General features: G+C 38.0%; 1 protein-coding gene across 3 annotated transcripts; it reads left to right on the top strand.

Moving 5' to 3' along the window:
* The first annotated feature begins 1,116 nt into the window (after positions 1-1,116).
* GOLGA5 (golgin A5) lies at positions 1,117-22,223 on the top strand. 3 transcript variants are annotated; one of them, XM_080619732.1, is made up of 13 exons: positions 1,117-1,256; positions 2,020-2,635; positions 5,347-5,568; positions 6,621-6,840; positions 7,409-7,532; positions 8,501-8,704; positions 9,880-10,050; positions 10,706-10,834; positions 12,689-12,787; positions 14,416-14,641; positions 15,913-16,018; positions 17,302-17,365; positions 19,360-22,223. In XM_080619732.1, exons 2-13 carry the CDS (start codon positions 2,071-2,073, stop codon positions 19,435-19,437), a joined length of 2,208 nt encoding a protein of 735 aa, XP_080475858.1. In that variant the 5' UTR covers positions 1,117-1,256; positions 2,020-2,070; the 3' UTR covers positions 19,438-22,223. The 3 variants fall into 3 exon arrangements, 2 of the variants coding, with proteins under 2 accessions (XP_080475858.1, XP_080475859.1); XM_080619733.1 differs by having other exon boundaries at positions 5,440-5,568; XR_013957070.1 differs by lacking the exon at positions 14,416-14,641 and having other exon boundaries at positions 19,360-19,433.
* Positions 22,224-22,474: the final 251 nt, after the last annotated feature.

Raw genomic sequence — 22,474 nt, forward strand, 5'->3', positions numbered from 1 at the left:
TTGAAAAAGGAAATGGGTCACTTGGGTTATTAGGAAATTGCCTCAGAAAATCCTGACTTTTTTTTTTTTTTTCGGAAGGGAAACAGAAAACTGAAAAAAAATTGGGGTTTTAAAGCTTAGATTGTCTCTTTACTAGTCCCAGGATATTCTTTTATAAAGGAGTCCCTGAGGACATGGGAAGCCCTAGTGCTAACCTCAACTAATGTGTCTTCTAGGACTAGTCAAGATACCTTATGTGAACTTAATTGGAAAAAAGAAAAGTTAAGACACCTCAGTACATTTTCTTATTACCAAATAAAGTCACCTTTGCTTGCGCAGCACCTTTCAAGTATTGTCAGCAGAAAAAAGGTGATATTAGTGTTATCATACAGGACAAGTGTATGGGAAGGATTGTTGCAACAGGATAAAGGTGAGCCTGGATATTAAAGACTGACAAAAGATTTGTAGATCCAGAGGAGTAAAAGGACCCCTTTTGTTATTTGTGTTTGTTGTGTGGGGACAGGGGGTGGGGTATTCCTGGAGGTGGGTTCCATAGTATCTTACAGTTGCCCTTGAGGATCAGGTCATTCCCTTCACATCTTCCTCAAGTTATCGAGAACAGAACATGAATGCCCCATGTACTTTATTCTGGTCAAAATTCCTATTATTTATTGGCAACATCAATGCATCAAGGTGTTTTTTCTCCAGCATGCCTGTGGGATGCTCTGACATCCCAGCCTGGGGTGCAGAAACAAGGAGAAGGACTTCCCGGGCCTGAAGCAGGCCAGGGGCACCTTGTCTGGTCAGAGGCGGCGAGACAACTTCTGTCAGCCATTTATAAACCACGACCCTTAAACACCCTGTCAGGAAAGGTACCTTGACGCTCGGCTGTTTGTAAACCCCTCTCTCCGCGGGGCTGGAGCGCCCCCTGCCATCACAGGGCAGAAGTGCAGGACATCTGAGCACAGGCGACCGCTTCTCTCGGGGGCGCCGCGAGGGAAGGGGGGCGCCGCGAGCGAGGGAGGCGCAGCACGCCCCCAGCGGCTCACACCTCCTCAGCCCCGCCTCTGCCACCGGGCGGGGCTTGACGCGCCGTGCTGCCTCACGCCCCGCCCTCCGGCCCCTGTTCCGCCTGCGCGCCGCGTCCCGGAAGGTGGCCACGTCTACCGGAAGATGGGGGTGCGCCACGGAGACTGGCCCTGGACGTCGCAGTGACTGTCGTTGCCCGGTGCCACCTCACAGTATCCTTCGGGCCGGGGGGTTCCCGCTGGGAGGAGGTGAGGCTGTGCTGTGCTGAGCCCTCCGCCGCTCCTGAGGGCCATCGGGTGGGGAGCCGGGCCAGTGCGGGCAGCCGTGTTAAGGGTGGGTAGGGAGGGGGGACAGCGGCTACCCTGAACATCGCCCTGCCACTCGGCCTCGCCTGTTTCGGCGCTTCCGCCTTCCCGCTGTGGGTGTACTAGGCCAAGGGACCCTCCACAAGCCTGCCCTGGGGTGAAGGAGCTATTCCCGGGAGCTGGGGTTGAGGCACACGCCCTCTGTGTTGTCTGTAGGCCCCTGGTGCAAGTGAAGGCAGGCAGCTGTCCCACGTGTTGGTGTCACAGAAGGGACAGCAGGGTGCAAAGTTTGTGGAGGAGAAGTTCCTCCATCTGCCCCGGATTATGCATCTGCAAGCCAAACACTGAAGGCTTTGTTGTTATCTGTCCTTGTAATAAGCATCTGGCCTCTTTTCCTCCAAGTCTGGTTCTGTCAGTTGCAAGTAGACTTTGTTGTTGTTGTGGATTAGTTTATAGGCTGGGTGCTCTGTGGCCAGAAAAAGGTATGGTGGCCTGATAGGTAAGCCTTGGTTTTGACTGTTTACCTCAGGAATTGGTTTGGTTTATTTCCCTCAGATTACCAAAACAGTGAATACCAAGGGAGTAGGAGAAAAGTGTGAAGACGATTACAGCTCTAATAGATTAACACAGCAGATGCTTATATAACCCACATCTCTTGCCTTATCAATAGCCAGTCTGATTTGTAATCATTCTATGTTTTTTGCAGCATATGGTCCTGAAATTTTAATTTTAGAGAGTTTATCAACAGACATCCGTCATGTCTTGGCTTGCTGATCTTGCTGGAAAGGCAGAAGATCTACTCAACAGAGTCGATCAAGGAGCTGCATCAGCTCTGAGCAAAAAAGACACAGCAAATAGTGCCATTTATGATAATAAGAATTTGGACGCTTCCAATGAATACTCTGAATTGCACCAGCACACTGGAGAACTGAAATACCAGATATCATCCAAAGCATCATTCATCTCCTCAGCAGCTGATAATATTAAGCATCAAAAGGCCACAATCCTAAGCGGAACAGCAAATGTTAAACCAGCACGCAGGACATCTTCGGAAGTTACATCTCCAGTAGAAAGCGTTTCCACACCCAGAGCTGCCTCAAATTTTGTGAGAAGAAAAAAGTCAGAACCTGATGATGAGTTGCTATTTGATTTTCTTAACAGTTCAGAGAAAGAGCCTAACGGAAGGATGGATTCTAAAAAAGACAAGAGCAAGGCACCTGTTCTTCAAAATCACTCTCGGACTTCAATTGTTAATTCTGTGTCTACCAGTACACAGAGTGCAAAAACTACTGAAGATAATTCCATTAGGAGCCAAGGCAATGGTAGTTAAATAATATTGAACCTAGATACAGTTAGACCCAAGTATGTCTAGGGTAAGGCTAGGTAATGGATTTACTGTCACTTATGAAACATTTATTGGTAATAGTATGCCAGATGTGTAGACTGCAGTAGGGTCTGTAACATTTTTTCATCACTGGGATAATCTTAGATACCATGCTGATTTGACAAGTGTAATTAATACCTAAATCTTTTATGTTCTTGATCTGTCTGGTTGCTCCTACTCACCTTGACCTTCCTGAGCGATGGCGTAACCTTGCATCAGCCCCCATACATCCACACTTAGAAGCACAGGCACTGCTGCATTTGTTTGATCACTCAGAGGCCTTTACCTGTTGTTGCTATGTAGGAGAGTGACTTTCACTGGGTGTTGGCTGTTGCCCAGTGCACTGTGTTGAAGTTATTTGAGGTTTTCTTTGTCCCACCATAGAAGAGGGAGAAGATGTCAAACTTGCTTGTCCTGCGGAGTGGGAAGTTGGATGTGGATGGGCTGTTCTTAGAGCTACAGGCATGAGAGAGCTAAGTAGGTAAAGCCTTTGGGTTTGCTGGAAGTAGTTCACTATTGCAGTCTAAATCCAGACACCTGAAAGAGCCACCAGGTCAAGTGGTCAAAATTTGGGGTATTCTCAAGTCAATGCAGAGGAGAATTGTGTTCTCTATTAGACTGGCCAGTTGGTACTTGGTCTTTGCTGTTGCTGTGCTACTTTACTCTTACTTATTCTGTACAATAGAAACAAAAGTTTATATTATCTCTTAATAATGTAGTTAGAATATTATTCAGTAATTTGAGTGTGTGAAGTATTTGTAAATGCCAGGTTTTTTGCTTAATACATTAAGTATGCTGAAAAGTTTTAGGCATGAAAAGGGGAAATTTCCAAAGATGTGAAAATTCGTGTATTTCTGGGTCTGTTAACTTTTCAGTAAAGCTTGCTACTACTAGTTCATATATGTTAGGCCTGGCTCTGTGGCCTTGCTGATTGACCATATGTGTACTCAGCAAAACATATTTGTTTTGCTTAGTGTTGCTTGTTGAATTTTCTTCTGACGATTTTTGAGTGGAGTTTGCCTTGTGGAGCTGCCAAATGAGGAAGCACACAATGACAGAGCAGGGCTTGAGCACACTGCTTTCAAAGTTGATTGTACAGATAGATCTGTGTTGTATATGTTTTGTATAGCGTCTGTTGAAGTAGCTTATGATACATTAGCTATGAAAAAAAACCCAGTTAATATGGCAGTTTGTACATTAGAATGGGTAATATGTGCTATAAATGGCTAATTTCTTGGTTCATTAGCTCAATTAATCTATTGACTTCTTCAAACAAAGGAATGCAGATAAATTGATAATTTGGAAATTGTGCACATGAATCGAGGAAAGAAATGACACTTCTTAGAATTGTTTAAATAGGAAAGGGATTTGAGAAAATGTGGAAGAAATACTGTCACTGGTGCTACTCGTTGATGTGTTGCTGAGAATTAATAGTTTGTTCCAACTCCCTGGGCTCTGGGTGCCAGAGGCTGTTGCTGTTGTAACAAGGAAAGCAGAGTGGGTTGGTTGGTGATCACAAGGTGAAGTAAATAACGTTGTGACAGCTAAACTGCAGTCTTGCTTGGAATTAGTTGCAGTCTGCCCCCTGGGATTTTCAGCGGTTGCTCAACTGGGGTGTACTAAATTCACAAGTACATATTTTTGGATTGCCTGCTTGTTTGCTTATTGCACTGTGGTGTTCTATCTTAACACTGCTGCAAAGCTTCCAACTATCTGCATGCTGGAATCAATACCGTTACAGTGGTTGTACTCACTTCACAGCATTAATCCATGATGCTGTGTGGTGCTTGTGCATGATGGGGAAGGGCTGTTGTTCTTCCTTCATTGCAAGAGACTGTTGCTCAGAATACTATCAGGAGTCCCCTTACTGTTCTGAGGTTCTAAGATTTTTTTTATTTTTTTTTTTTAAAAAAAAGGAATAAAAATCTGTATTTTGGTTTCCAAATTGCAGTTTGTATTGGCAGAAAGCTTTTAAGAGTTTGACAGACTATATCTACTTTATATTTTTTATTAGAGAAAGAATAGTTCATGCTTCTGCTTCAGATCACTGCAACTTTATTTTTCTTAGTAAAAGTGTTTTTGAAAGTGTTTTGAGAGATTTATTAATACAGAATTATCAGTAAGATGATGATTTGACTGGAATTATTCTTGAAATACATTTTTACATAAAGATAACGCATTTAGCTTTGCTATAAAAATGGCTTAGTATAGTCATCTGAACAGATTTTTTAAAATAAAATGTAAATCCTTAAAATCTTAAGGGAAGACCAGAATGAACTTGTATTAAATATGCCCCTAGTTACTTGCTGTGTTTATTAATCTTTTCTGTTACTCTGTCAGCTTCTGAAGACAGCTCTGGGCAGCGTAGTCATAAAAAAGTGTTAATATTTTGAAATCCTGAATTTGACATTATGGTAATAACAACAAAGAATTTTTATAACTTCTATGTCTTGTCTTGCAGGATTAACAAAAATGTTGCATGATACATGTATACTGTAGAATAGTGCTTGGGAGAAGCAGCTCCATATTCCGTTTTGATATAAGCTATTATTATGCATTTAACTACTAATGCAGAACATGGAATTGCTGTTTGTGTCAAGACAACTTGCAAATACATATATTAGTTCTTATTTGCATCTTTCTGTCCAGAAACCCCGGACAGTTCAGATTCTGGACTGGGAGCACAAGGGGATGGCATGAAGGATTCATCACTAAGTGCAGTAACTAATCCTAGCCTTTCAGCTAATGATGATTTGAAATCGCATGAGCTGTCCAATCTTCGCCTGGAGAATCAGCTGCTACGGAATGAAGTTCAGTCTTTAAATCAAGAAATGGCTTCATTAATTCAGAGGTCTAAAGAAACACAAGAAGGTACTGTGGTTTGGAAACTCAACTGTAACTTGTTACTAAAATGCTAGTGAACTAAAAAAACAATGCTTTTTCTCTGTTAGCGTTTTGTATTTATAATAAAATCTTTCTAGTTAAATTTGCGTATGTGACCAAGCAAAATGATACTTGGTTTCAGAGTAACGAGCTGGACGGAAATAAAAAGCTTGTTCAACCACAAAGACAACACAAATGTTGGTTAAAATGATGCGATCAATTTAGTTCCAAACCTTAAAGCTTAAAACAGTGTTAGCAAATGTTGTCACTGTTAAAATATTTTTCCTACATTTTAACAGCCATTGCAAAATACTAATAGTTTTAAATGAGTAAATTCCTTTAAATACTTCAGAATCTGACTATTTCTGTGCTGTAGGCCATAATCTCTGGTGCCTAGAAACTGATAGTAAAAAAATAAAATCTAGTAATTCTGTATGACTTCACTAGCTTTTCCAAAGCCAGATGAACTGATATATATGAAAGATACGGATATAAATGGAACACTTAATGATAAAACCGTGAGCGAGCTTCTTCTGTTAGGCATATAACTGAGGGACCACGTTTTTTCAAATTAACTGTATGAGCCAGAGAATTTCAGTTTCCACTGAAGCTTAGTATGTGATGTTTGGTTAAAACCAGAAGCCTAAGTATTTAAGCATTATTTAAACACTGGTGTGTTTTTTTCCACTGGTTTTAGGTTGAGCTTATTGTCCCATTGAGTTGAATGAGATGCTTTATGTAGAAGTTTCCTAAAGCTTGCTTGCACAGGGGTATTTGATAGTAGGCCATTGCAAGGGGTGGGACAGGTAAAATTTGTCATCTGCAATGTGACAGAGAATGAAATGCCTGGTTTGAGATCACCTGCAAAATTTTAGGTGTTGTGCTCTGACAGTCTCGTATTTGTTACTTTTTGGTAGCTCATAAAGTTCCAGTGTTCAATTAGGTTGTATTTAATTTCTTTCTTTAGAAGGTGTCATGTGTGCATCCTGACCTTGCAATAGCTACTTTTATAAACTTCAGAGAAACTTCTTATTTTGTAGAACTGAACAGATCCCGGGAAAGGCTCGAGAAGTGGAATGTTGACCATTCAAAGAGTGACAGGATGGTTAGAGAACTTCAAGCTCGAGTTGATGATCTGACAGAAGCTGTTGGTGCTAAGGATTCACAGCTTGCTGTGCTGAAAGTACGGTTGCAAGAAGCTGATCAGTTGTTAAGCACTCGAACGGAGGCTTTGGAAGCATTGCAGACTGAAAAATCACGGTACTTCATTGTTTTGTACTTCGTAATTCTGCAAATAGTAAATTTGAAAGATCAAGGCAGATAATTTTGTCTCATTAAGAATAAAAATGAATAAACTAATGGGGAAAGTGATTGTATCAAGATTTGAAATATGAGGACTAAAGTTTACTCTGAACGTGCTGTATTGTAGCTAGCAGTGGGAACAGGGCAAATAGGGGCAGTTGACACCCGATTATTGAAAGCCATTTTGTATAAGTATGTTTGTGTCAGAGGCCTGAAGTTGAGGGTCCCTCGAAAAATGTTTTTGTCTTGAAAAATATGTTTGCTTATCCACAAATCTGAACACTTTTCTGACTTCCCTCAGTGCTGGGATATGAATTGCCAGTTGGATACTCTAGAATACAGGTCAGGGAGCAGACCTGAGTCATTAACTCCAGCTTGCACACCTGTAGTCAGCCACATTCAATAATTTACTGTGTAAATTCTCAAAACTGGTCTGAGAATCAGGTAATTGTATTTCTTCCTGAAATTTACAATTATCTTTTTGATTATTTTTTTTCCCCAATTAATGTGTGTATTGCTTTTCCAGGATAATACAAGACCACAGTGAAGGGAGCAGTTTGCAAAATCAAGCCCTTCAAACTCTTCAGGAGAGACTGCGTGATGCAGACTCCGCACTCAAGCGAGAGCAAGAAAGTTACAAACAAATGCAGGTTAGACATGAAGTGTAAGGAAGAGTTTCAGACTCTATTTCTGAGTTCAGACGTGTGAGGTTCTAACAGCTTTTTCTTCCCCTTGTCTTCAGTTCCTGTTCAGGGTACTAAGTGCTTGGAAGGATGTGCTGCCTGCTGTGCTAAGCATCCTTGTGATTCTAGTTTACTTCTTCCATGGGTTTTCTTGAAAGCTTTTGATTAGAAGTTTGTGAGGGTTAATGCCGATAATATTTACTGGTTTTTGGTTTGGGGTTTTTTTTTTTTTGATGCTAACTTTAATGTTAAAACATGTTTTAAAGCTAAGTCAGTAGTCAGTTTAATTTTCCATGCTATGTTGTTACATAGCAAAGTGTTAGACAATTCTAATATGTAATCTTAAATTATTAAATTTATTAAATTTTAATATTTATTAATTAATAATATTAAATCATTAAATATTGAATTGGATTGAGTTTTAAATTGAATTGAATATTAAATAAATTGAGCATATTAAATTGAACAGTAACTTCTATGGCAAAGATGTGAGTACATAATTGCTAGAGACTGCTTTCCACACTTAGCTTGGCCTTTGTTAGGTATAGCAGCATCTTTGAAAATCTTTATCAATGTCTTTTTGTTGTTTTTTTTTTTTTTTTAAAGTAAATCAAAATACAGCAGATAACATTTGGTAATATTTTTTGAGGGGAAAGCTTTCTTTTTGTTTGCCAAAGATGACTGTTATTCCCTCACTATATCTGGTGAGGGAAAGAAATGCATATTTTTACTGATATTATTTAGAACTTGCTTAAGCAAGCAGGATTTCCTTCCATATAGCGCTAATGCATCTTTAAGTTGGAGGTGGTAAATATAACGTGTTATCATCTGGTTTTGTCTGTGTTGTCAGCTGCTTTTAATCTTTCTTTTTTCCTTTCTAGGTTAAAGTTCAGACTGTGTTTAAACACAAAATATTGTTTCTTTATTGCTAATAGAATGAGTTTGCGGCTCGTCTAAGTAAAATGGAAGTAGAACGTCAAAACTTGGCAGAAGGGATCACTGTAGCAGAAAGGAAGTATTTAGATGAAAAGAGGCGAGCTGATGAGCTTCAGCAGCAAGTCAAAGTAACTAAAAACCACCTAGAGTCTGCGAAACAGGAAATGACAGACTATAAACAGAAAGCTACTCGCATACTCCAAGTAAGCATGTCTGTAAAGAAATGCAGTTTGATATGTGCACAGCTTTTTTAAGGTGTTACGCTTCAAATAATCTGTGTTTTGTTTTTTTGTTGTGACCTGTAATACATTTTGGGGCGTATCTGTAATAATGTCTATACAGAACAGCTACCAGTCTGCATTTTGTAAATTTCAGCTTACGGGTGGAGTTAAGTAACTGAAATGGAAGTTCAGGTCTTGAACTTAGAAGTCCAAGTGAACCATTGCTCTTGATGTGCTACGTCTGTCACTGTGTTCAGCATTCAAGAGTCCAGTCTTAGGCAGACAGATAGATGTAACCTGCAGTCTGTTCCACACCCAGTATTCTTGAGTCAAGAATATTGCTCTGTTTTGATTGAGGCTGAAGCATAGCATATAATGGATACATATGTGTAAACCAATGAAAATACTTTTTTATATTCTGAAAGGTTGCATGTGATGAACATTTTATAAACAATGTCAAAATCAGGTATTTTATGCAGACTTCTATAATACTTAAGTTGTCAAGGATACCAAGTCCAAATGTGGTCAGTTTGAGTCTTGTTTAGAAAAGTTAGCAAAACGTTGAAAATAAAGCTCTCTGTTTAGAATAATCAATTTAGTCTGATATCCAAGGGCAGGTTTTAAGTCACCTTGATAAATGTGAAAAGCAGGAGATCAGGAATCAGTGTCAAGCTGACATTAGGTTGACTCTGAATAAAATAGTTTATCCTCTTTCCTAGTAAAGTTATGACTGTATTTTGTTCTTATTTGGCTTTGTTGGCAGGAAAATGGATGGGCTGAAAGGGGGTCAGTTTTGTCTTTAGTGTCTGTTAGTATTCATTAGTGTCTGTCTTCTCTCTTATGGTAGGTGGAAAGCTAAAATTGTTATCCATTCTGGGCACTTCTAAGGAGAAAAGCTGTACCATCCTCAGATAGCATAGACTTTCAGTAAATCCAGTCTTACGGCATACAGGAAGTTAGAAAAATTATCACTAGGGAGGTATTTTCATTTTCAACTGCGTAGGGTCATTGTTATCTTGGCTAAAATAACAGGTTAAAAAAAAAGCTCTTTTACTATATTTCTGCATTAGAATTTTAGAGCAAAGTTCGTTTTGACTTGTTCTAGTTGAGCACTTGTTAAATACTGCTATAAATAATACTTCGATTTATTATTTCAGTCTAAAGAAAAGTTGATAAACAGCTTAAAAGAAGGCTCTGGTATTGAAGGCCTGGATAGCAATACTGCAAGCACAGTGGAACTAGAAGAACTGAGACATGAGCGAGATACTCAGAGAGAAGAAATACAAAAACTAATGGGACAAATACAGCAGATGAGAACAGAGCTGCAGGTAGCTGTTATGTACACGTGCATTTGTAGTTAACCATGCACAAAAAGCTGAGGTTTTTGGTATGCTTTAGGGCTGTTGCTTCTACTGTTTATTTGACATGAGCAAAAGTTGGCTTCTTTTAATACTAAGGTGAGACAAATGCTTATTGATAGCCAATTTCTTTCCATGTTCTCTCTCACCATTTCAGCTCATGGTGGGAGGAATGCTATAGATATCACTTCTTCCTTCCTTCACTACTGCTTGCTTCTTTTGAGGGAAGCATTTCTTTCTAAACAAGCATGATGATTTCTGAAGAGATCACCTATATGCTTTTCTTCAAGGGCTACTAATCCTTGAAGCAACTGTAATCTGAGTCATCTGCTGGCATAATTGTCTCAACCCAGCAGTTGCATGCAAGCCTACTTTACACAGTTTTACTTTGTAGACAGTAGAAAGGAAAAAGTGGAGACTTTTCATGGTCACAAAATGCATTTATTTTGTTACTATATCAGTAAAAAGATATTGTACATAAAATGACCAAACATAATTTATTTGTTTCTTATGTTCATTTTCCTTTGAAGCAGTATTGTAGATGCAGCTTTTTTTGCTGTTCCCTGTGGCACATTGCAGTATTGTTTAAACATTAGTGAACTGGTAGCATTCCTGTTCATTTCAGGATATGGAGACTCAGCAGGTAAGTGAAGCTGAGTCAGTGAGAGAGCAGCTTCAAGACCTACAAGAGCAAATAACAGCACATAAATTGGCCAAGCAAGAGGCAGAAGCTGAACTTGAACGGCAGAAACAGGTAAGGAATTCTTGAAAGCTGATTTATATTTTTCTAGGCCTTGTGGTGTCATCAGTAAAGCATTTGGATTAAGGAGAGTGGTTTATGCAGTATTTGAGCTATTTTTTTTGTCTAGTATTCCAAAGAAATCCCCAAAAGCTTAATGGCCAAACAAGCACAACCCATACTAAGCAATGGACAGGGTCTTCTGGATGCTTCTGAAAAATGGAGATCTCACTAATGTATTGAAGAATAAATACTAGGGAGTGCACAAAATTTATCATGATCTTAAATTTTGTTTAGCAGGGGAGCAATCAAACAACAGGGATATAGAAGCGTTGGTAACTTATTTATATCAAGAAGCTCAAATACTAAAAATAGTTACTCTGAAACTTCCTGTGCTCGGTTGCTACATAAGATGTAGCTTGTAAAACAATGTTCTTGTAGTACCAATTCATAGATTTTTTTTTTATCCACTTATTACTCAGTTATTAATCTATATGTTACTTCAAAACTGCTCTAAAAGACAAATTGCTGATAAAATTGTATTAGTGAGTTCTGTCAGATGGTGTTATCTTTTTAAGCAAGCTCCTCCTTAATTTAAGCAGTTTTGTTTTTAAAAGGAGGGTGGGAGGGAAGGCAAACCTGTATTTCATGTGAACAAACTTACTCAGTAGAAATCGGACAAATGCTTTTCAGCATTAAAACGTTCCCTCTGTAAGAAAAAGCTCATGTAAAGAGAATTAATAATGAGGAAAGCAGGGTAGAGTACACTGTATCTGCTAGGAACAATTTATCTTACAGGATTATCTGTCCTTCCGGAAATTACATTTTAATGAGATGATAGCAGCTTGAACTAATTAAAAGGCAGGAATTGAGGTCTGCTCTTGATGGATAGCTGATGTTTATTATATCAAGGCAGATGGTAGATTGTATTTTGTTACTCCTGTCCTTCTGATGGGTAGATTTTAATCTAATACTAATATAGAAAAAGTGAGGTGAGTTAAAAAAAAGAAAGCATTATCAATAATTACAGAAACAGAAGTATTCCTTTTTGCTGCCATACATTTACATGTGCTTTTAAAGTAATTGTGTGCATTGATAGTTGAGACCATTATGGTTTGTTCTATCTTGGAATTTCTTTAACTATTGCCGTAAGGTTTGAGACTGAAGATAGAAAATAGGCAGAGGTGTTATTTTTTTGTGCATCTCATGGTTTGAAGGGAGAGTAGGTTTATCTGCTTTCTGTAGTAACTGGCAGCTGAAGTGATTCAGAGATTTGAAGACTGTCTCAATTTTAAAGATAAGCATGGCAGGTCTTTGAGTTAAAATAGCCTCTAGAATATGGGAGTAAGAAAACTTAAGAGTTAGATTTACTGTTCAGTAATTTGTCCCTTGCTAATATTCCTGCCCCTTTCATATTGGCTATGTTGATTTACCCTAAACTTTAAGGATAAATATATTTAAATATTTTAAAGGTAAATATTTAAGGGAATATCTGTGTCATACAGAATTATAGATAGATATGCCACTTCTAAAAACATTTCTAAAACCTGGTATCTTGGATTGATGGGCTTATTTTAGGAACAGTTCCCCCCCCCAAGCTTTTCCTAATTGTTTACATTTTGTTGTTGACAGAGTTTCAAGATAGCAATATAATAAACAGTATAAGGAAGATAAATCATGGTCCTGATGAAACTGTGTGACTCTTAGTAGACTAGTCTGGATTAATATTTATCCAGACACTTAACTAAAGATTAAATTTCAGTTTATATTTGAATGCAGCATATTGCCTTCTTACTGTGACACTCTAGATGAGAGAATGTCTCTCAAAACACATGTGTATTTTATTTGTAATTGTGATATATTTTATAGGAACTCCATTATACTGAAGAAGAATTGTATCGAACAAAGAACACTTTGCAAAGCAGAATAAAAGACAGAGAGGAAGAAATTCAGAAGCTCAGAAATCAGGTACGCTGTGTGTATAGAAAATAACTTTTATCACCTTCAATTATGAGAACAGATGAGAACTGTAATTTAATTTAGCTTTACAAAAGAAACATGAAGGCTTTACAAATGAGTTAGGGTACTTGTTTTTAATAGAGAGTAAGGTATTGAGTGGAGAGAGAACAAGAAGGCAGAAACACAAAGTAGCAGATAGACTAATCTATAATCACGTGTGCTTTTGCCTTTGGGGAGGGCAAAAAATACCCACCTTTCTCAACTAGACCTGACGAGGTGCTGCTGGATCAACATTCTTCATTTTGAAAACTAAAAAAAAAGTCATTGGCATTTGATTAAGTCATCATGACTTCTGCTAAGATCCTTTTAACTGGACATAAGAACATAAGAAACATCCTACAGACTCAGTGATCCATCTGGCCCACTGTTGTATCTTGCACAGTGACAATGGGGCTGGCATGTGAGCCTGGCTGCTTTTTTCACTCCCTTGTACTCTCTCAACATCAGCAGCTAAATTAGGGATGTTGGTATTTAAGTCCCTACTAAATCCCACCAGTGTGTTTATGGACCTATTTTCCTTGAATCAGTCTAATCCCTTTTGAAACCTTCTCATACTTGTCAGCCCCCACAGTCTACTTGGGCAGCATGAAGGCATAGGTCTCGTTTTGTGCAAATTACTGTAGCGTAAGGAAAGTATTCTATACATAGAGTAAGTGATAGTCATGTATGATCAGCTGTGTAATTACAGTGTCAGAAGATTTGGAAATTGTGATACGAATTTCTTGAGCCCTTTGGCAGATGATTCCTCTGGTAATGCTGGCTTCAAGACTGTCTGCACTTGCCATGGTGCATACATCTAACTTGTGATTTTGATACCTTGCTGCCTCTGCTTCCTGTTGATTCTGTTTTTTCATTGCTGAAGCTACATCTTTGTGGTATATGATGCTACAAGTGGCTGAAGTCCAAGGCTGTAGTGAATAGGCAAGCTATTGCACGTATGGCTAATCTGGAGATTCCCATTTGACTTAAATATTTTCTGCAAATGAGTGACGTGATCCATGTCTTCATTTGCTGTTCTTGCAGTTTCTATTTGCTAGTACAGTCATGTTTTCTGCCTCAGTGTTCCTCAATTCTTTTGCAATGTAAGCTGCATTTTCACCATTTTCATTCAAGGTTTCCTGTAGAATGGCATCAGATTCTCCCCATTTGTACTGTTTCCTTCCTCACTTGAAAGCATTTCATATACTCACTTGTTTTGTGAAGTTGCAAGTGTGATAGCCAGACTAGATTATCTTGCTACTGTCATTCTTGCCGTTTAAATTCAACTCTCAGGCATAGCACTGATTTTTGTGATCAAATTTGTGATTACACAAAAATGTTTATATGATCAGAGGTGGAAAACATAGGAATACATTTTTACATAGTTTCTTGTGTTATGTAAAATCTTTGTTTAGCAACTGTCAAAATTAAGTTTCTTTATTGTGCTCATTGGTGATCATTTTGATAGTATTATCCCATAAAAATCCTGCAGTGGGGTAACATGGTTCTTGAAGGGCTCAGATTTTTAGTTTTGTAATATGTCAGTTGGTCATAATTGAACTTACTCTGATTTTTTTTTCTTTGCTTTGTGCTTTTAGCTGACAAACAAGGCTCTAAGTAGTAGTAGTGAGACCGAATTAGAAAATCGGCTTCATCAGCTGACAGAAACACTAATTCAGAAGCAGACCATGTTAGAGAGCCTGAGCACAGAGAAAAACTCACTTGTCTATCAACTGGAACGACTTGAGCAACAGCTGAAAACTATTCAAGGCACTAGTAATAACGGACCTTCCATTAATATGGCAGGCATTGATGGTGCTGAAGGTAAATAAGGAAATAGAATACTTAAAACTCTGTCCTTTTTGCAGTTCAGGCTTTTATATTTCCTAATGCCTTTCCCTGAAAGTCTAAGCTTATAAGGAGAAAAAAAAAAAAAAGCTGAAAATATGCAGTTTATGCCAGAGGCCTTGTCAACAGTAGTCAGTAGTATAAAAATAGTTAAGTAGAAGCTGGTTTTTGTGTGCTGATGACTTAAAGTAAATTTAATACAGTCAATTTTATCTTTAATTCTTAATACTATGTTACGGTTGGAACAAACATTTACAAACCCTAACACAGGTGCAAATAAATCTTGGGGTTTAAACTGAGTGTCAAAAGCAGGATGTAAGGCTTGTCTTGCAACAGGGGTTGGGAGGTGAGCAAGAATGAGATACTTCTTTTTGAGAGTTAATTAGAGTTCTGGCTGAAATCAGTTTCCTCCCTGACTGTTGTTTTTGTTGAAAAGCAGCTTAAAATATAGCGATCCTACTGAGGTTGGTTTGTCTGTACTGTGTAGTGAACACACCCTGCATCTCTAGGAGAACCTCAGCAGTTGATCTATGGTTTTAAGATGTTACTTTCCAAAGTCAAAGTTTGTAATTTTGCATATATGCTAAGTAACTTTTAAAACAATGGACCATTACCAGGAGGTGTGAAATGACAATCCATACTTTTGTTTTCCTACTTATGAAAGGCTTTTAAAAATGGGAGGAGATTGGAAATATATTTCCTTTTGGCTTGTTTTTAAGTAAATTCTGTAAGTTTAAGTTTAGTTGCGCACAGGCAATGATATCTGAGAATCTTGTTTCTTTATCAACAAAGTCAATACATAGTAAAAATGTAAATAAATAGAAATTTTTGGAATATACAAGTTAGTGTCAGAAATGCTATCAAACTTCTACTGTATGAGAAATAAAAGCAAATGGAGAAACTGACCTTACCAAACTCATAATTTTATATAGCTGGTAATAGAATTATTATTACATGCTAGAATTGAGTATCAAGAAGTCCATCAGTGAGCTGATATAAATTTAAAAAATATACTAAATTGAAGAAACATTTGACTTAATTGTAACCTTATCAAGAATTCTGCTCTCAAAACATACTCCTCTGCCCCCAGAAAAATGGCACTAATGAATCAGATCAATCACTATTTGTATTACTTTTATCTATCTTTGTTATACACTATTGATTTATTTTACTTAAACAACAACTTGGCTGGTTTTAGACTAATGAGATTTTTTGGTTGTTTTTCTTTTTTTTTTTCCTTCAAATAGGTGCTCGTATGCGTAATGTTCCTGTCCTGTTCAGTGACGTGGATGCTAACATGGCAGGAATGTATGGGAGAGTTCGCAAAGCTGCCAGTACTATAGATCAGTTTAGGTAAGAGTGTCCAAAGGGAATACATCTTGTAATTACTGGAATCCTTTTGCAGTTTTCAAGTGTCCCACCCTCTGTTTTCACTTGCTTTTACGAAGGTAAAAGTGAAAAATAATGAAGCTAAAGTACTGTATAAATTATTTAATATTGACCCAGTTCACTTATGTTTTCATATAATATTAATATCCTTGGGCTTTTGTGAATTATAGTAAATTATTTAGGCAACACTCTTGTAGGTTTTGATACAAGAAAATCACTAAACTTTTTCAAAAGTACAAAAAAACAAAAACCTCTAACCTTTTTCAGTGCCATCTTCTACTCTTCTCACTTTGAGGCTTTGACCGTGACTGTGATAAATACTGTAAGACTGTATTAGTGGGGGAGTATCACAGATATTCTTTTACTCCCATTTAGGCATCCTGATGAAGACAGGTTTCTGGGTTCTGATCCTGTGCAGCTGTTTACCTTGGAAGATAATCTGTTTGAGGAATTAGTAAACAAAGATCATTCTGGACCTAAAGTCTTGGCTTAATCCTTTTTCTGAGCAGTTAGGTTAATTGTCAGTATTCACAGCAAAGATCTGCTCCAAAACTTGAATCAAATACTAATTGAAAAGCAAGTTAGATAATACTTTATAATCCTTTGAAAGCAAGATAACTTAATGGGAAGTCCTTAGGGCTTCCATGGTACTTTAATTTTGTTGTGAAGAATATTAGGATTTCCATGGTTGTGACTTATTATGTGATGTTTTAATACTAAACTTTATTTGGCAGTATTATACTCACTTAAGTACATGGGGTTTTTAAGTGATGTTAATGAGCAACACTGCACACATCTAATGCAGTGTACTTGGTAGCACTATAGCAGTAAACTTGGAAACCCTATGTCCTCATCTAAGAACACTAGCGATCTATCAGGTTTTTCAAACGAATTTAAGGTTTTATTTGCTTAAGCCTTTTTGAAGTGGCAGCTCTTCAAGTAACAAAATTTGGCAAAAATATAGCATATTTGAATTTTAAAATGCCTGTACAGCTCTTGAATCTTAGCTCTTTTTCAAGATCTCCGAGCTTAGCATGTAATAGAAAAGATACGAGAACATGTTTTCTCCTCTGAACTTGAACTTTCACTCCAGTTAAGGTCTTGAATACATGAAGTAAAATTCAAGTCAGAAAGAAAGCCATGTGTAAAGCAGCAGCTGATCTTCATGAGTTTATCATGATTGGAATGAGAGGAACAGTAATTTATTGTTCATTGTTAACTTCTGGATTTTGTGTTCTCTTGTGTAGCATTCGGCTGGGAATCTTTCTAAGGCGGTATCCCATAGCAAGAGCCTTTGTAATCATTTACATGGTGAGTCAGCTTTCTTTAAAGAAAGAAGCTTAATGCAAATTTTCTACAGCCAGTTCATTTTAATATGTCTTAAATTGCAAGGTGTTTTATGTTCAGAAGGCTATATAATTAACAACTAGGTGTGTATTTTTGTAGAGCAGACTAAATAGGGCTTATATTACAGCATTTGGGAGTCATAGAATCATAGAATAGGGTTGGAAAGGACCTTAAGATCATCTAGTTCCAACCCCCCTGCCATGGGCAGGAACACCTCACACTAAACCATGCCACCCAAGGCCTCATCCAACCTGGCCTTGAACACCGTCAAGGATGGAGCATTCACAACCTCCCTGGGCAACCCATTCCAGTGCCTCACCACCCTAACAGTAAAGAATTTCTTCCTTATATCCAATCTAAACTTCCCCTGTTTGAGTTTGAACCCATTACTCCTTGTCCTGTCACTACAGTCCCTGATGAATAGTCCATCCCCAGCATCCTTGTAGGCCCCCTTCAGATACTGAAAGGCTGCTATGAGATCTCCACGCATGTTGCTTATCAGCTTTCAGTTTTTCCCAGGAATTCTTAGCATAGCAGTCTCAAAGATGTGTATGTAACTACCATTTGAAAGACTATTGAAACATATTTTTAGTACTGAAATACAGAATTAGTAACCTGTTGTCAAAGCTAACTCACCACAACTGTGTGCACTGCATTAGCAAAATGTATCTGTTACAGCTTTTTTAATGTTTGGCACTTTTCTTTTTGTTCAGTGTCTAACGATAATATGTCTCTAGCTGTAAAAGTAGCAAGAAAGGCTTTTCTTGCTAAACTTAAATAGCAGAAAGTTACTCATCTGTACCAGGTGGATTGTCAGGCCGGCAGGTGATAAAAGTGAAATTCTTCCCTTTTCCACTGGAGGGCAGATGTCTGTCAGTTGAAGTGACTTGTGGTCAGGCAGGTGTGCAGTATACCCTGCTGGAAAATGCTGCACTAGTTGAGTCTTTGAAAAAAAAAATCCACGTTACTTGAAGAAGGCATAAGGATTCCTCTGAACAGAGCTTCCAAGGACACCTGTACCTATTTCAGGATATAAAGCAGGCAGACAAGCATGAATAAAGAAAATTACAGTTTCTGCTTGCAATTGCTTCTTCCAGCTGTTAAGTGCTGGAAGTAACAGGGCTGTTTGATTCCTGACTTCTCTCTTTCTTCCTATTGATCGCTTAGACCTACCAATATATGAATAAAATGCTTTGTACCAAAACACTGAAAGCTTACTGTTTAAGCTGCAGTCTGAACTGGAATGCAGCGATTGTTCATAGGAGCTGTATATCGGACAGTCTGTGGCAGTTACCCTTGTTCTGCTCAAACCTTGGCTAGGACTTCTGTAACTTGAATGTTTTATTTTATTGAAGGAAATGTGGCTTATGTATTCTGTCAATTACCTCCATTGTTGCAACCCCAGCAACTTTTATTCTAATTGGATAGTTTTAGCCAAATTTGAATGAGAATTAACATTCCCACAGACTTCATAAAAATGCTTCAAATTGGTGGCTGTGGTAAGCAGAAGGGAAGCAGAACTCAGCTGTTTTACATAGGCTGGTAGTAACCAGTTGGCACAGGAGCAGGTGCCTTACCAGTCCCTTGAGGCAGATCACATAATGTTCTGGCTGGGGGCTGGGTATCAGAGAGAACAGCTGCAGTTACTGGGCCATGGAGGAAAAGAGAAGCCAGAGAAAACAGAAGCCATAAATGTGTAAGAAACCAAGCTGCATTATTTTTGCTGTTTGTGTAAAGTCTTTAGTTTTCTGCAGATGGCTTCTTCAGAATCTGACTCAGCATTTCATTGCACAAGTAAGAATTCTTTCTTTAGGAGTATCTGAATAATAGGAAAAACACAATCAAAATATTTCTACAAAACTAAGTTTTATTAGCTCTCATTGAGAGCTCTCATACATAATGCTGCTGTGAATGATGAGTGACAGCGCTGATAAGTTCTCTTTCTTTTCCTTTCCCAGGCATTGCTTCATCTCTGGGTCATGATTGTTCTGCTTACCTACACCCCAGAAATGTATGACAGTCCCAGTGGCAGATAGACTGAGACAGGGCCATATGCTGTGCTAATGTGATTTGGAATGGGAGCGTCTTTAGAATAATCAGTCCTGAAATATCAGCAAACTTTTCCTCATGGTGTTTAGGAAGAATGAAAACCATCATGCCTGATTTATCACTACTTTTCAAATACATGTATAATATTACATGGCTTTTTCAATTTACCTAAAGGAACATTACTTTCCTGGAGAAATAAACCTAGTAAGTTAAACTGTGGTTAGCCTTTAAATTTTTTGTAGATCTTCTCATGATTAGAGTAAAAGATAAGGCTTGCGCCTGCGGAGAAATGCAAGGATTTCTGACATTGCAGGTATACGTGGTACAAATTATTTTAGCTCATACTGGATGTGGGCTATGGTCAGGTAATGAACTGTACTCAGCAATTTAAATAAACTTATTCTTTCTGGTTTCTTTCAGTCTGCTTTTGCACTTCTATTTTTACCTTTGTAAATAGTAGGCTTTTCCTTAACGTATTAAACTGAAAAAAGGACAATGGATTGGTGCAATATCTTTTTGTACATAAGTTTAAAAACAAAATGTTATGCATTCTTCTTATCTTTGTACTTCTAGTACAATAGATGTATCTTCCCTACCAGCTGAATAGTGGGGCTGCCTATTTACAGGCTGGTGTTTTAGCTTTATTACAGAAAGAGAGAGGTGGTTTTGAGAAAGGTTTAAACTCTTCAGAAATAAGGGTGTTTCTTTTTGCTCTTGAACTTTATATATTTTAATTGCATTTTCTTATACCTCTCATTATTACATATCTGAATCAGATCTTATATTCATTGAAATACTTATTTTCTAAAGCTTTGGGTACTTAATTAAAACTTTCTATACAAAATTATCAAAACATCAAAAATTTCTCATGTCTAAACACTTACCAACTATACTAATAAAAAACCTAATCAAATATTTATTGTAAAACCCATAATGCAAAACCTACTGTAATAGTTCTATCGCTAGACTGTGGCATTCTGTAATTATGAATTATCAATACACAATAATGCAAGGTCACTTTCTTTCCCTAGGAAATGTCTTGTTTTCATGTGTGGTGCTCAAAGCTGAGTAATGAAAAGATGAGTACAAGCAGTCTGTCACTCCTGCACTTAAGAATATGGCTCAGTTTTCTTGTGTCTTGAACACATCAAGCATTAGGTCCTGTGCATGAAGTCTGTTGTGCTAAGTCCTATGGAAATGTTACAGTAGCTGAATGACTGTATTGCTGCTCTGATTCAGATCTTGCAGAGAAGACTGAAATGTTTTGATGAACTCAGTAATAAAAGAGCATTTGCTGTAAGCTATGTCCCTGTGCTCTGTCCCAGTTACTGAATTTTGCCTGTTGCCTCTTTTAAGTTCTGATATTAAAGCCATATTTGAACCTTGGAGAGAGCCGATTGCTGTAGAAGATTGGGTTAAAGTCCAAACAATCTTTTCCCTACATGCTTTGGTTTGTGGGTTGTTGTGGGTTTTTTGGTTGGTTGGTTTGGTTGGTTTTGGGGGATGGGTTTCTTTTGCGGGATGGTGGTGGTGTTTTGTTTTTCGTTTAAAACCTCCAAACCACTGAATCTTTGGATACTCCAGTATATTGTGATAATTTGGGGAGAGCATTCTTAGCAGTATAAGCCCCTTAAGAGCTTTGCTGACATCACACTAATTGCACATCTACTTTTGCTTCCTTTCTCCGTGTTTTTTCCCTTCTTTGTGTTTTTCCCTTTTTTTTTTTTTGTGTCTGTTTGTTCGTTTGTTTGGTTTTGGGTTTGGTTTTTTTGTTGTTGTTTGTTTGCTTGGGATTTTTTTGAGAGCTCACCTTCTGGCATGTGCAGGTACCTTTTATGTAACTTAGTGAAGCCACTACAGTGCTCCTAGAATGTGATTATTTATTTGTATTTATTTCCCCCCTGCTCCTTTGTGCTTGGTTTCCATGCTGTGGTCAGAAGGACAGTGTGTATTTTCTGGAAGGGGATGAGATGGCTGGCAGCAGGCTCAGGGGGAGCAGTGGGCAGGCCACAGGCAAAGGTGTGAGCTGCTCAGGCAGAGGAGGCAGCAGAGGGATTCAGAACTTTTCTTCAATTCTTACAGGTTTTATGCTAGATAGTTTACAGGGGTAAGCACTTAAAGATTCCTGCTGACACATGCCTTTGAACCAGGCTCTTGTATTCCAATGGGCTTAGGTAGTGCTGATCCCTGTGATGTCTTACAGTTGAGAATTACGCCTTTAGTGCAGATTTTGTTGTTGCCCTCTCTGTGTGTATTGCTGTTTCTGGTTTTATTCCTTGTCCATGAAATGATGTATAATGTACTTTCCCTGTTGCAGCTTCAGTTCCCAACATTGCTGTCTATTAATTTTATTTTATTTTTCTTCTTTTTTAATTTTAAAAATACATGTTAAAGCAGGGCACGGCTGTTTGCATACCTAATTATACTCTGATTTTAAAAGGTGTGACATTAACAACTAAATTGTGAATCAGTATGTTTTCTCCTAGTAAAAATCCTGAAAGTAGGCACCTTATAGTCTCAATTGCTTGCCAGACAAAGGAATGTTCAGTGTGGAGAGTAATGTGGGATGAGGAGACAAATGCCACTGAAGGATATGCTGCAGTTTATGTAAACACCTTTAAAGCGTAGAACAGGTAGGAAAAACCTTTATTATGGTGTTAAATTGTTTCAGAGCTATACAAGAAATACAAATAATTGCTCCTTAAAGCTTGTGTTTAAACACATTGGATTTTTGCCCCCATAATTTATTTTAATAAGCTGCACATGATGCGATGCAGGAGCACACAACCATGTGATGGAGTCTATCTAAATATAAATGTCCAATATTTAGTTGAAGGGTGAGATATGCTCCCTGCTTCCAATTAGTGATGCTGGGCTCCAATGTCATCTCTATAGATTTGCAAAGTGAGCCACAGCTATGGGTCAAAGATGACATAAGGACACCTTTTTGCCAAGCAGCTCCTAATGGTGTCAGGAGGTTGCCTTACTGAACAGATGGCTTTGGAGCGAAAAAGAAGCTTCTGT

The sequence above is a fragment of the Psittacula echo genome, assembly GCF_963264785.1.
Source record: "Psittacula echo genome assembly, chromosome: 5".
Taxonomy (NCBI): domain Eukaryota; kingdom Metazoa; phylum Chordata; class Aves; order Psittaciformes; family Psittacidae; genus Psittacula; species Psittacula echo.

Excerpts from the sequence above, each read along its gene's own strand:
- GOLGA5 (XM_080619732.1), top strand. The coding sequence starts at position 2,071 with ATGTCTTGGCTTGCTGATCTTGCTGGAAAGGCAGAAGATCTACTCAAC. Across the intron at positions 8,705-9,879 it reads AAGCTACTCGCATACTCCAA|TCTAAAGAAAAGTTGATAAA; the intron begins GTAAGCATGTCT and ends TTATTATTTCAG. Across the intron at positions 10,835-12,688 it reads AACTTGAACGGCAGAAACAG|GAACTCCATTATACTGAAGA; the intron begins GTAAGGAATTCT and ends TATATTTTATAG.